This window comes from Bubalus kerabau, chromosome 18 (assembly GCF_029407905.1).
Source record: "Bubalus kerabau isolate K-KA32 ecotype Philippines breed swamp buffalo chromosome 18, PCC_UOA_SB_1v2, whole genome shotgun sequence".
NCBI classification, from domain to species: Eukaryota; Metazoa; Chordata; class Mammalia; order Artiodactyla; family Bovidae; genus Bubalus; species Bubalus kerabau.
The window spans coordinates 69,887,225-69,901,408 of record NC_073641.1 but is presented as its reverse complement, the minus strand read 5'-3'; the positions used below and the strand labels follow the sequence as shown (position 1 = coordinate 69,901,408).

The 14,184-nt window shown below is 46.9% G+C and overlaps 1 protein-coding gene across 1 annotated transcript in view; it reads left to right on the top strand.

The window, feature by feature from the left end:
- The window catches only part of LOC129633050 (A disintegrin and metalloproteinase with thrombospondin motifs 16-like), an 80,562-nt gene that overhangs the window by 28,219 nt on the left and 38,159 nt on the right, over positions 1-14,184 (top strand). The window contains exon 5 of the mRNA XM_055554829.1: positions 6,105-6,231. Within this exon, the coding sequence (XP_055410804.1) occupies positions 6,105-6,231 (127 nt within the window). The remainder of the gene's footprint in view (positions 1-6,104; positions 6,232-14,184) is intronic.

Below are 14,184 nucleotides of genomic sequence, written 5' to 3'. Positions count from 1 at the left end.
TTTGTCATTGTCATTTTATTAAATGAATTTTGCCATGAACCTGATGACCACTGTCCTGTTTTGATCTTGTTTCTCGGAATTACTAAAGATTTCCCAGCAACACGTTACATTTTCCCTTTCTTTTTTCCTAAGCGTGTACTTTCTTCCTTATCTGCTTGCAGTCTATCAGTGCTCTCAGCCAAAGGCTGCACTGTTCCTTAGAAGGAGCATTTGGACATGTGTGCAGGCATGTTAGTTGCCATGGGTTGCTATTGGCATCTAGTGGGCAGGATCCAGGGATGCTAAACATTTTACAACATGACAACCACGCTGCACAGCAAATAATGTTTTTACCTAAAATGCCAATAGTGCCCCAGTAGGAAAAGTGAGAGGTCTCCGATGTCACCAGCTTAAAAAAGTAACTGGCCGAGTCAGAACTTAGAAATGGGTTGGGCAAATTCCCTTCAGGTTATATTTTTCCTATCACGTTGTTACTAAAATCATTCCAAGAGTGACTAGATCTAGATTTCCCCCTTATCCAATTAATAGGTAAAAGCTTGGGACTTGACTGGCACCAAAGTCATACAAACACCTCCACCGAGAAGGAGAAGTGAGTATGTTAACACAAGACACTTCTGTTTCTGTGTCAAAGCAAAGCAGTTTCCTGTTGGCTTGACTGAGAGACTGTGCCCTGCTCAGCAGGATCATTTAGCCTGACTCTTTGTTAAGACTTGAGCATAAGAATGTCACATGTCACATGAATGTCACGTCTTCAGTCTCAAAACTGGAAACCAAACCAAAGCCATTATTCACAGAGTCACACCAAAAATGCCAGAAGACTTTGGTTAGAAAATTTTGAAACAGACTTTTAAGTGGTCATGTAAGTGGAGAGAAAAGTTTAATTTTCCTTCTCTACTCATTAGAACTGACCTCCAACAGTTTTAAAAACTGGTACTATTGTTCAATATGTCCCCCTATAAATTGGATCACCAAGATTAGTTGGCTTAATTTAAGGGAGTTTACAAAATTCACTACAGAACAGCTCTAAAGTGATGTCTGTTTCTTTTTTTCAAATTTAATAGGCTCTTATTCCTTGTTAGCAAGTTCATAAAATACTGATTCAGATTTCATCTCTGCATTGATACATGGGTGAATCATCAAAATTGTGTTCAGTTCTTCCCAAGTACTGTAGAATATAGAATTCTACATTCTATATGCCTATATTTTGATGGTTTCTTGTCAAGCATTATTAAATCACTGGGCTTCCCTGGTGGCTCAGTGGTAAAGAATCTGCCTGCAATGCATAAGACCCAGGTTCGATCCCTGGGTTGGGAAGATCCTCTGGGGCAGGGCATGGCAACCTACTCCAGTATTCTTGCCTGGAGAATCCCGTGGACAAAGGAGCGTGGTGGGCTACAGTCCATGGGATCACAAAGGGTCAGACGCGACTGAGCACACAGCACGTTAAATCACTACAGTCATCCCTCTTATTGGTTCCAGGAAACCCTACAGAACCAAATATATAAATAAAATGGTGGTGTATTTGCGATGAACAGTGCACATCCCCCCAAATACTTTTAAAATCATCTGTAGATTACTTATAATACCTAATATGATGTAAATGCTACAAGTGTGCAAATGAAAGTTTTAGTCCCTCAGCTGTGTCGATTCTCTATGACCCCATGGACTGTAGCCTGCCAGGCTCCTTTGTCCATGGGATTCTCCAGGCAGGAATACTGGAGTGGATTGCCATGCCCTCCCCAAGGGGATTTTCCTGTCCCTGAGCTTCATGCATTGCAGGTGGGTTCTTTATCATCTGAGTCACCAGGGAAGCCCAAAATGATACACAAATAGTTGTAAATACAAGGGAAATATTGTATAAAAAGTTGCTGGCACATAGCAAATGCAAGTTTGTTTTTTAGAACTTTCTGGAATATTTTCCCCAGTTTTTTCCATCTGTAGTTGGTTGAATAAGCAGATTTGGAACACTTGGACAGGAAGAGGTGACTTGATCTTAGAAGTTACTGAATGTAATGAAATTGGCCAATGGCTGAAAAACCACTTAACAAGTGTGGGAACAAATTAATCTATGCAGGCTGCACTCTCTGCCCTCCGGAAATTTGATCTAAGTGATCAAATTATATACATAGGGGCTTCCGTGGTAGCTCAGCTGGTAAAGAATCCACCTGCAGTGCAGGAGACCCCAGTTCAATTACTGGGTCAGGAAGATCCCCTGGGGAGAAGGGATAGGCTCCCCACTCCACTATTCTTAGGCTTCCCTGGTGGCTCAGCTGGTAAAGAATCTGCCTGCAATGCAGGAGACCTGGGTTCGATCCCTGGGTAGGGAAGTTCCCCTGGAGGAAGATGTGGCAACCCACTCCAGTATTCTTGCCTGGAGAATCCCCATGGACAGAGGAGTTTGATGGGCTACAGTTCATTCGGTTGCAAAGAGCCGGACACAAGTGAGCAACTAAGCAAACACACAGAGCATTTATATATCTCAACCAGACTTTGTCACTAGCTTCACCATAAAAAGAAATGCAAGAAGGCAAAGTGGTTTTCTGAGGAGGCCTTAAAAATAACAGAAGCAGAAGAGATTAAGAAGAGGTGGCAAGAATACACAGAAAAACTATACAAAAAAGGTCTTAATGACCCAGATAACCATGATGGTATGGTCACTTACCTAGAACAGACATCCTGGAGTGTGAAGTCAAGTGGGCCTTAGGAAGCATCACTACAAACAAAGCTAGTGGAGGTGATGGAATTCCAGCTGAGCTATTTAAAATCTTTAAAGATGATGCAGCTGAAGTACTGCACTCAATATGTCAGGAAATTTGGAAAACTCAGCAGTAGCAACAGGACTGGAAAAGACCAATTTTCATTCCAATCCCAGAGAAGGGCAGTGCCAAAGAATGTTCAAACTGCCGTAAAATTGTGCTCATTTCACATGTTAGTAAGGTTATGCTCAAAATCCTTCAAGCTAGACTTCAGCAGTATGTGAACTGAGAACTTCCAGATGTACAAGCTGGATTTAGAAAAGGCAGAGGAACCAGAAATCAAATTGCCAACATCCGTTGGCTCATAGAAAAAGCAAGGGGATTCCAGAGAAACATCTGCTTCATCAACTATGCTAAAGCCTTTGACTTTGTGGATCATAACAAACTGTGGAAAATTCTCAAAGAGATAAAAGTATCAGACCACCTTACCTGTCTCCTGGGAAACGTGTCTGCAGATCAAGAAGCAACATGGAGCAAAGGACGTGGAACAAAGGACTGGATCAAAATTGAGAAAGGAGTATGTCAGTGTTGTATATTGTCACCCCGCTGATTTAACTTACATTCAGAGTACATCATGCGAAATGCCAGACTGGATGAATCACAAGCTAGAATCGAGGATGCCGGGAGAAAAATCAATAACCTCAGATATGCAGATGATACCACTTTAATGGTGGAAAGTGAAGAGGAACTAAAGAGCCTCTTGATAAGAGTGAAAAAAGGAGCAAAAAAACTGGCCTAAAACTTAACATTCAGAAAACGAAGATCATAGCATCCATTCCTGTAAACTCATGACAAATAGATGGAGAAAAAGTGGAAACAGTGACAGACTTTATTTTCTTCAGCTCCAAAATCACTGTGGATGGTGACTGTAGCCATGAAATTAAAAGATGCTTGCTCCTTGGAAGGAAAGCTATGTCAAACCTAGATAGCGTCTTTAAAAGCAGAGACATCACTTTGCCAACAAAGGTCCATATAGTCAAAGCTACGGTTTCTCCAGTAGTCATGTACAGATGTGAGAGTTGGACCATAAAGAAGGTTGAGCACTGAAGAATTGATGTTTTTGGACTGTGCTGCTGGGGAAGACTCTTGAGAGGCCCTTGGACTGCAAGAAGATCAAACCCGTCAATTCTAAAGGAAATCAACCCTGAATATTCATTGAAATGACTGATGCTGAAACTGAGGCTCCAGTACTTTGGTCACCTGATGTGAGGAGCTGACTCACTGAAAAGACCCTGCTGCTGGGAAAGACTGAGGGCGGGAGGAGAAGGGGGCAACAGAGGATGAGATGTTGGAGTTCACGGCAACCCACTCCAGTGTTCTTGCCTACAGAATCCCATGGACAGAGGAGCCTGGTGGGCTACAGCCCATGGGGTTGCAAAGAGTTGGACACAACTGAAGCAGTTGAGAGAGAGATCGTCCTGGAAGCTTTCTGAACCCCATTATTTACAGGTTTCTATAGAGATTTTATTACACAGGCAGGATTATTAAATCTTTGGCCATTGGTAATTGAACTAAATCTCCAGCCCGTCTCCTCTCCCCAGAGGTGCGGGGTTGGGCTGCAAACCCTCTCATCATGCCTCGGTCTTTCTGGGGACCAGCTCCATCCATAAGCTGTGTGGGGCTTCCCCCCACCAACCAGTCTGCTCAGTAGCTCACAAAGGAGACTCCAAAGGTTCTAGGAGCTGGTCCAAGAACCAGGGACAGAGACCAAGTATTCATCTTTTACTCTGTCACACCTGTGTAACAGGAAACATTGAAGTGGCAGCTTCTGATATTTCCTAGAGCAGCAGTTCTCAAAGTGTGGTCCGTGGGGCAGCAGCTCCTGGACATCTGAGCACGTGTTAGAAACTTACATTCTCAGGACCCATCCCAGGCTTGCCGGATCCAAGGCTCTGGAAGTGGCCGGGAGTGTGTTTAAGCTAACGAGAGGATTCAGATGTACACTCGAGTCTGAGAACCCCTGAGCAGGGGAAGGTGCTGGGTCAGAGGACAGGGTGTGGGCCTGCCATAGAGGGATGAGAGGACTTCCACCAGGCGTGTCGGGGACAGTGGGTGAGGACCAAGTTCCACGTACAGACACAGCTGTGGGTGGGCTCTGGGGGTCAGAGGCCCGGGGGAGATGTCGGTACAAGAGGGAGGCCGCGGGGCTGAAGGACAAGGCCAGGAGGTCTCCAGTTTAACGAGAGAAGAGCGGGCTTTTAATCTGGGAGCAGCGTGAGCGTGTGTGTGTGTGTGTGTGTGTGTGTGTGTGTAAGGCTGGAGATCAAGGCCAGGAGGTCTCCAGTTTAACGAGAGAAGAGCAGGCTTTTAATCTGGGAGCAGCATGAGCGTGTGTGTGTGTGTGTGTGTGTGTGTGTGTGTGTAAAGGAAATAAATATAGGTGGTATCAGTTAAACAGTGGACTCAGAGCAAGGCATGGGAGTGGGAATCAGGGGCTTACAAGAGTGATCCCTTGACTACACAGAGACCACAGACCCCAGAGAAGGGGCTTCAGGAAGCCTGCTCTGAATGCATGTTGATGGATTGTGTATCTCTTAGACGGCCGGCTCCATGAGCCTGGGAGGCCAGCCTGGGGATGTCGGGGCTAAGACTAGACGGGGGGCAGATAGTTTCACCAAATATAAGTTGGCACCAATAGCGAGGCACACATTTAAAGATGTTAAAATGTAGGCAGGGTGGGGTACTTCTCTTGTGGTCCAGTAGTTAAGAATCTGCCTTCCAATGCAGGGAACAGGGGTTCAATTCCTGGTCCAGGAACTAAGATCCTACATGTCTCAGGGCAACTAAGCCCGTACAAGGCAACCTCTGAGCCACACACTCTGGAGACCGCACGCCACAATGAACAGCCTGCATGCGGCCAAAAATAAAAATAAATATATATTTTTTAATGTAGGGGGAAAATACAAGGCATCTTCTCTCTGCTAAGTCACTTCAGTCGTGTCTGACTCTGTGTGACCCCATAGACGGCAGCCACCAGGCTCCCCCGTCCCTGGGATTCTCCAGGCAAGAACACTGGAATGGGTTGCTATTTCCTTCTCCAATGCATGAAAGTGAAAAGTGAAAGTGAAGTCGCTCAGTCATGTCCAACTCTAGTGACCCCATGGACTGCAGCCTACCAGGCTCCTCCGTCCATGGGATTTTCCAGGCATCTTAGAACTGATGAAATCCACTAATAAAAGTCATCAAGACAGATCAGAGAAGTGGAATATCATAGTCAGCCAAATGTCATTCATGCAAAAACAAGCTAACATGCAGGAAAAGGGTTTCCGGAGACGGCATTAGCTCTTCACCTGCTTTTACCATGGGTCGTGTCTGTGGGTCTTCACCATGCATCCCTCTCTCTCACAGGACAGATGACCACAAGAGCAGGCTGCTACAGAGACCTGCAGGTCCTGGTGAATGCCTCCTTCTGCAGCCCCGACGCCCGGCCGGTCACAGGAGTCGTGCCCTGCAAGGTGTCTGCCTGTCCCCCCAGGTAAGAACTGCCGCGTCCCTCTGAACGAGTGTCAGGGGTTTGCAGCTATAACGCCCAGTCCTCGGGGCTCCTGATCCTGGGGACTAGAAGTGCCAACCGCGGCCACGTGATCCGTGATGGCAGAAGCAAGAGGAGCAAGAGCTGCCTGAACGGATGAGCCACAGAAAGTGTGCTCGGGGTGGGGGTGGGCCTGGCCCATCTGGTCAGGGGCACAGAAGTTCTCCTCGTGGACGGTGCTTGTCCTGGCTTTTATCAGCTCAGGCTGCGGGAGGGGCAGTGGGCCATGGGCAGGGGAACTTTTTCCCACCGAGCCTCCGTGCCCTGCCCCAGTGTCTCCTTTCCTTACCAAGTGAAATGTGTTAGGAAAGCCCGTGGTGAGGCCTGTCCCAGCTGTCCGGGGAGGGTGGACCCTGTGCAAGTGTGGCAGCAAGCCTCGGCCATCTCGGTCACCTGTCCCCGGCACTGCTGCCCTGACACGCTCCTCGAGAAAGCCCCGGTCCCCTGATTCAGGCGTGGGCAGGAGCCCAGGGGGGCAGCCGAGGTCCTGCCCTGCCTCCCCCAGCCGTCACCCCCCAGGCTCGCCCACCGTCTGGCTGCATCTCCCTGGCTTCATCATCACAGAAAGGTTGTCAAAAGCATCCAAGTAACGTGTTTACAAAAGCGAAGCTCACTAGGCCCTTCTGACAGCCGAGGCACTCGCCATGTCACATGTAGCCTCACGTGGCTCGATTTTAAAGACCCACAGTAGCTGGCTTTGCTGAACTTGGCCTCAAAAGCATAAAGCAGGGTCTTTGGGGGCTTCCCAGGTGGCACAGTGGTAAAAAATCCACCTGCCAGGGCAGGAGACACAAGAGACACAGATTCAAACCCTGGGTCAGGAAGATCCCCTGCAGGAGGAAATGAATACTTTCCTTCCAGTATTCTTGCCTGGAGAATCCCATGCACAGAGGAGCCTGGCCGGGCTACAGTCCATGGGGTGGCAAAGAGTCAAACATGACTGAGCACAAGGACATATTATATTCTTCATGTTATATATATTATATATATTATATTAGTACCCTCACCTTGTACTAATCAGGGCAGTGTAGGTCAAGGAAGTGTTTAGGGAATCCATGTAAAAGCTCTCACTCAGTCCAGGACATGTGCTAAAACACTCACTAAATCTTGGCTCTTTCCTTTTTTGCCTGGAAAGAAGAAACAAGTTCGCATTATTTATTTTCTTAGTCTGTGAAGCAGAATGGTCAGTGACAAACACAGAAGAAGGAACTGTGTTACATGCATCCATCCCTGTGCACTGTCATATTACCCAGCTGAGCTGGGAAAATAGATCTTAATTTTAAAGTTGTTCTGTTGTCCTCTGAAATGTAAGATACCTTTCTTTCTTGCCCAGAATACTGCCAGTTTTTCCTTCCTGATTAAGTGAGCGGCACACCCACTGGGAGAGGCCTGGGAGAGCCTATGTCTTTCCTACTAGACTGCCTCCTGCGAGGTGTCCATCCATGGCCCTCTCAAGCGGAGGGTCCACCCGCTTCTCCGGGCTCCACAAAGCCCCCGCGGCCACAGGGCACGGCTGCACGCTCAGCCTCCCACCGTCTTTGGTTCACAGCGGGGCACAGAGGATGGAGCCGGGAGCAATGTGCTGTTTCCTGCTCCTCATGAGGGAAGCTCCCCGAAGGACCCGGGGGCGGGGGGCGATTTAAAACATCTTAATCACAGCTAGTCTTCTTTATAACGGACGTGATCCAAAAAAAAAACAGCCCTGCGGCTCCCCACTCCCCCGCCCCCCACCCTGCGCCCCCATCAGTCTCCATCCACACGTGCGCACCGCTGCGTCTGGAGCGCACTAGGGCCCCGGATCCGAAACCAGGTCGTAAATCTCCGCGGGCAGGTAGCCGGGAGTCCGGGAGCCTTCCAGCCTGGAGGAAAGTGATCTCAAATGTCTGCGAGGCGGGGGCCAGCGGGGGCACCCAGGCCCGGTCGTGGGGCATCGGCACTTCGCGCCGCGCCGCGGTGACCAAGCGAGGCCCCCGCGCTGCCGCCTCCGCGCGTCTGGAAGGAGGCTCTGCCAGCCCCGCGCGGACAGCAGCGCGCGGCGCTCCCCCGGCTCATTTGAGCGAGGATCAGGCATTTTTATGGCTTGCTTTTGATACCTGAGCCGTAAATCACACGGATATTTATTTCGTTTCGATTTCTCAGTTTATCTAAATGGAGCGGCTCTTCCTGTCGTTCCTCTTATCGCTCTCGTTTTCCAAGCACAAGCGCTCACTGCACGCCTTCCTGGTCAACCGGCTGAAGATAGAACTAGAGGAAATACTTTCCAGATGGTTAATGGATGCTTCGCCTCTCTCTGCAGGATTCTTCTAGGGATGCAGAGGAAGGGTGTAGATAAAGCGTCTTGTCATTCGTACCTCCTCCGGGTACAAACGGAGCCCTTCTCTGCTTTCCTCCCGCTTGGTCTTTGGATGGTCCTATTGTTTCTGTCTACATTTTGCTGACTCCTACAAACCCATCAGCAGAACTGTTTCTCTTAAAACCGAGATCCAGACGAGGGTGACTGCGTCCATTTGGTAGAAATGAGGGAGGAGATGAGCAGGGGAACATCATGTTCTAGTGATCATGAAGAACTACTGATCTTACCGCAATACTGCCAGGGACAGGAGAGGGGGCAGTAACACTTGTCCTGCAATAAAGAAGGCTGAGCACCGGAAGAATTGATGCTTTCCAACTGTGGTGCTGGAGGAGACTCTTGAGAGTCCCTTGAACCGAAAGGAGATCCAACCAGTACATCCTAAAGGAAATCAATCCTGAATATTCATTGGAAGGACTGATTCTGAAGCTGAAGCTCCAATATTTTGGCCACCTGATGTGAAGAGCCAACACATTGGAAAAGTCCCTGATGCTGAGAAAGACTGACGGCAGGAGAAGGGGGCGACAGAGGACAAAATGGTTAGATGGTATCACTGACTCAAGGGGCATGAGTTTGAACACACTCTGGGAGATAGTGAAGGCACCTGGCATGCTGCAGTCCATGGAATCGCAAAGAATCGAACATGACTGCAAAACTGAGCAACAGCAGCGTAGGTTTAAGCCTTGAAAATATTCACACCCAGGAGTGTGCAGGCTACCCAGGGATGAAGAGGACCCTGGTCACGGAGGCAGTCCATATATGTGCAAGGGTTTAACTCCCAGGATGTTAAGGAAGTATGTCAGTTCATTTAATTATTCGAGTGACTGGGAATAAACTGCAGGACCGGCCTCCTGGGCGTGTTCCCTGCCCATGGCTCAGGGCCCCATGCTGGAAACGCTCCCCACTTGGTTTAATTCTCCGATGCCGCCAGCTTGAAATCCCTCGTGGTCTCGCACCTGGCACCGGATTCCACAAAGGACAGAGCCGGTCCTCCCACCTAGCAGACCAACTTCTGTTTCAACACCATTTTCTGAAATCTTTCGGAATCGTACTAGAGCGTTTCTTCTTTTAGTAAATCAATTACACGTCACCCTTGAGTTTGGAGCACAACTCCATTTATTTTCTTTTTAATGTTACTTATTGTTTGTTTGTTATATACATTTATTTATCTTTAATTGTTTTACAATATTGTGTTGGTTCCTGCCACACAGCAACACGAATCAGTCACAGGCAGAGGCATGTCCCCTCCCTCTTGAACCGCCTTCCTGTCTCCCACGCCATCCCTCCCCTCTAGGTGGTCATGGAGCGCCGGCTTCGAGCTCCCTGCATCACACAGCAAATTCCCATGACTACCCACTTTACGTTTGGTGACGTCTGTTTCCATGGTGCTCTCAAGTCGTCCCACCCTGTCCTTCCCTCGCTGTGTCCACAAGCCTGTCCTTTCTAGCTGTCTCTTTTCAGATCATGGATTTCTCTGGTGACATGACAGTGGCGATGAAGAATATAGGAGACTTGGTACAGTTATCCTCTCCTGTTTTCTTTCCACTTACGGGATGAGCATCAGCTTTGCCGAACTTCAGAACCCTTGCGGACGCGTGAAGCCACAGGGAGGGGAGCTTTGCAGAGCCCGCGCCCCCCAGGTGCTGCACTTTCTGCTGCTGTTCTTCTGGGGCTGAGCTGACTCTGTCAGGGAACCTGGCGCTACATAGGGTTCACGCCCACAGACGCCGCCTCCTGAGGGGCCCTTCCTCTTCTTGAGAAACCTTGTCCTCCCACCGCTGCACCCCCACTGAAAAGGCATCTAGCTGTCTCCTTTTAACCAGAGAAACCAAAAACGTTAGGCCATCTCTGTACTTGACAGTCTTTGGAGAACCATTCGGTGTGAAGTGTGAAGTTGCCAGTGCAGGGCTGAGCATCGTGACTTGACTAGGTGACTGCGTCATCACCTAGATGTGACAGTGTCTCAATGTAAACGGGGGTGTCTTACTGTATCTCCCCCAAGAAAGATGTGGCTGAACCAAAACAAGGAAGTTAGAGTACATTCAGGCTCATAAAGGTGTTTGTCACAATGCATCCGTAATGAAAACCATCATAGTGACGTTTGTTACAATGTATCCATAATGAAAACCAAGTTACAAATACGGACAGACTGGTCCTAATCAAGGCTGACTTGACTTGTTTCCTCATCACTGAAATATTAAAATGGAAAAATCATTGCAGAAGTGGAGCTACAGAAGTGAGCTAACGATTTAGATCTGGAGTCACCGTTTCACACCAGAAATCTTCCTTATGTACTTCTGTAAAAATATTTTGGGTGTTTTTTTGGGGGGCCTCCTTATTTGTCTTGCTTACTTGTTTTGTTTTGGTGCATGTTTGTGTGTCAGTATATGTGTGTGAGTATTTTGTTGTTTTGTATATCTATCCATGTGAACAAAGGCAGAAAGGCACTTTGGAAATACTTTTATATTTCAGAGAACTTACTTACAAAGGTTAAATAGTACCTGTAATGATCATAATAGTTTTATTATTCTGGTCCTGAGACCTCAATATGATGAACTAAAATTCACCAAGTGTCCTAATAATACACATGATAGCATATGCTTCAAATATGTTGGAATAAAAATGAAAATGAAGCCTACGAATAGATAAATGGAATACCCGGATGATAGATGGAAAGGTAGATAGATAGGCGGCAATTAGAAAGACAGGCAGGCTGTTGTTCAGATGGTGAGTCACATCCGACTCTTTGTGACCCCATGGACTGAAGCATGCCAGGCTTCCCTGTCCTTCACTCTCTCAGAGCTTGCTCAAACTCATGTCTATCGATTCAGTGATGCCATCCAACCATCTCATTCTGTGTCACTCCCTTTTCCTCCTGCCCTCAATCTTTCTCAACATAGGTAGGTAGATCTATAGATAAATAGAATCAGTTTAGTCGCTCAGTCATGTCCAACTCTTTGTGACCCATGGACTGCAGCACACCAGGCCTCCCTGTCCATCACCAACTCCCGGAGTCCACCCAAACTCATGTCCATCAAGTCAGTGATGCCATCCAGCCATCTCATCTTCTGTTGTCCCCTTCTCCTCCTGCCCCCAATCCCTCCCAGCATCTGGGTCTTTTCCAGTGAGTCAACTCTTCGCATGAGGTGGCCAAAGTATTGGAGTTTCAGCTTCAGCATCAGTCCTTCCAATGAACACCCAGGACTGATCTCCTTTAGGATGGACTGGTTGGATCTCATTGCAGCCCAAGGGACTCTTAAGAGTCTTCTCCAACACCACAGTTCAAAAGCATCAATTATTCGGTGCTCAGCTTTCTTCACAATCCAACTCTCACATCCATACATGACTACTGGAAAAACCACAGCCTTAACTAGACGGACCTTTGTTGGCAAAGTAATGTCTCTGCTTTTTAATATGCTATCTAGGTTGGTCATAACTTTCCTTCCAAGGAGTAAGCGTCTTTTAATTTCATGGCTGCAGTCACCATCTGCAGTGATTTTGGAGCCCCCCAAAAAATAAAGTCTGACACTGTGTCCAATGTTTCCCCGTCTATTTGCCATGAAGTGATGGGACTAGATGCCATGATCTTAGTTTTCTGAATGTTGAGCTTTAAGCCAACTTTTTCAGTCTCCTCTTTCACCTTCATCAAGAGGCTTTTTAGTTCATCTTCACTTTCTGCCACAAGGGTGGTGTCATCTGCATATTGATGTCATCTGGTTATTGATATTAATAGAATAGACTTTACTAAAACTCTATAGGTACATATGTATATTCACTGCAAGTGTCCTAGTCAGGTCTTCTGGAAATATTTGTTGAAAACTGAAGCTTCACTCAGAGTCACATCTTTCTGAGAGGAGAACTCAGTATGTTGTTTTTTAAGTAAGGTTAGACACCATTGTTTCACTGTCTGATCCGTGAATTACTTATAATGATTGTGGTTTTGCATTTCTAAATTTATTGAGGCTTCAGGGTGAATTTTTTGTTATTTCAGATGTTACTACATTGAGATCAAAGAAAGAGTTAAAAAGTATGTCATTTTTAGCATTTCCAAGATTTCCGTTCTGCCTTAGGCATGGGAGTTTTTACAAATATTTTCTGTGGGAATGAAGGAATGTGTGTTTTGTGTTGTATTAGGGTTATTTATATGACAGATCAGGCTTCTTCTTTATCCAAATATGTTCCATCTAGTATGTCTGTTTCTGAGAGAAACACTTTAAAATTTCACATTAGGATTGTTTATTTTTCTGTTTCTGCTGTTAATTTTGCTTTATAGTTAACATTAAAATTCTACTTTATGTTGTTAGGTAGGGGTCTAGTTTTGGCATGAATTGTTCTTTATATTGAACAATAGCCATGCTTATTCTTCATACTGCTTTTTCCCAATATTCCTAATATCGCTTTAGTAGATGATCTTTTTTTTTTTTTTCATTGACATTATGGCACTAGGCTACGTTTACTTGTTTTTGGCCTGCCTTACATTTCTTCATTCTCTGTATTTTTAAATAGCTCTGTTATTAGGTTTCTGTTCACCTTGAATAATTTTCTGTTGGATTTTGAATTTATCAAATCAAGCGTATCTTTTACGTACAAGCTTAGCTTGTCTACATGAGATGTGGCTGCTCCTGTATTTTTAATAAATCTAGATCAGGATTTAGGATTTGAATCTTCCATCATCTATGCTTCTGATGGCTTCACGCCTGTTCTCTTCTCTAATGAATGTGTACAATTCTCTTTCTACTCTTTTATGGCCTCTACTGTAGAAAATCCTACCTTCTCTCTTTTTTTCACACCACTGCTTTTTGATATAGATAAATAACACAGACAGCCATATAAATTAGTGTAACTTTAAAAACATCTTCAGGTTGCCCACACACGATTATTACGAAGCTCTCCGAAATAAGGGATTTCTAGACAAAGCTAAGTGCGCTGTGACCGCGCTCACACTGGGGTGGAGCCCCTTGCGGTCGGTCATGCAGTGCTGCTCGAGTTCTCTGGGTGCATTATCCGAGGAGGGCGAGGAGGCAGACAAAAGACACCTGTGGGAAGCGGGGGGTCCACGCGTGCACCACCTGGGAGGCAGGGCCTCTCGCCTCCTGCACCCAGAATGTTGGTAAAGTTTAGGAAGGTTTGGATCATCAGCACCACGTGAGCATGTCCGGTGGGGGCGGGCAGTGAGCAAAGACCTGGGATTTCCAGAGAGGGGAGAGAGCAGAGCAGGTGAGGATGGGCCCGTCCCTGGTGAATCTCGCTGTAAAGGACAGAAGAAGCTGCACCTGGAAATAGCCACGAAGCCAAGGGGCGGCTGCCTCCCGCCTTTCCGTGGGAGAGCTGGTGCACTGAGCCTGCGCAGCTTTGGGAATGACCAGGGAGGGACACAGAGAAGCTGTGAGGGTGGGGCCTCAGCAGGAGCAGGGACACACCCAGGCAACTGGTGGCTGGAAGCTGAGAAAGCTCCTGCCACATTGCTTTTGTTTTTCCAGTGGGGGAAAAAAAAAAAGCTAAGCGTTTCTGTTACTGACCTCAGGTCTGGCTGCTTGCTGCTTGAA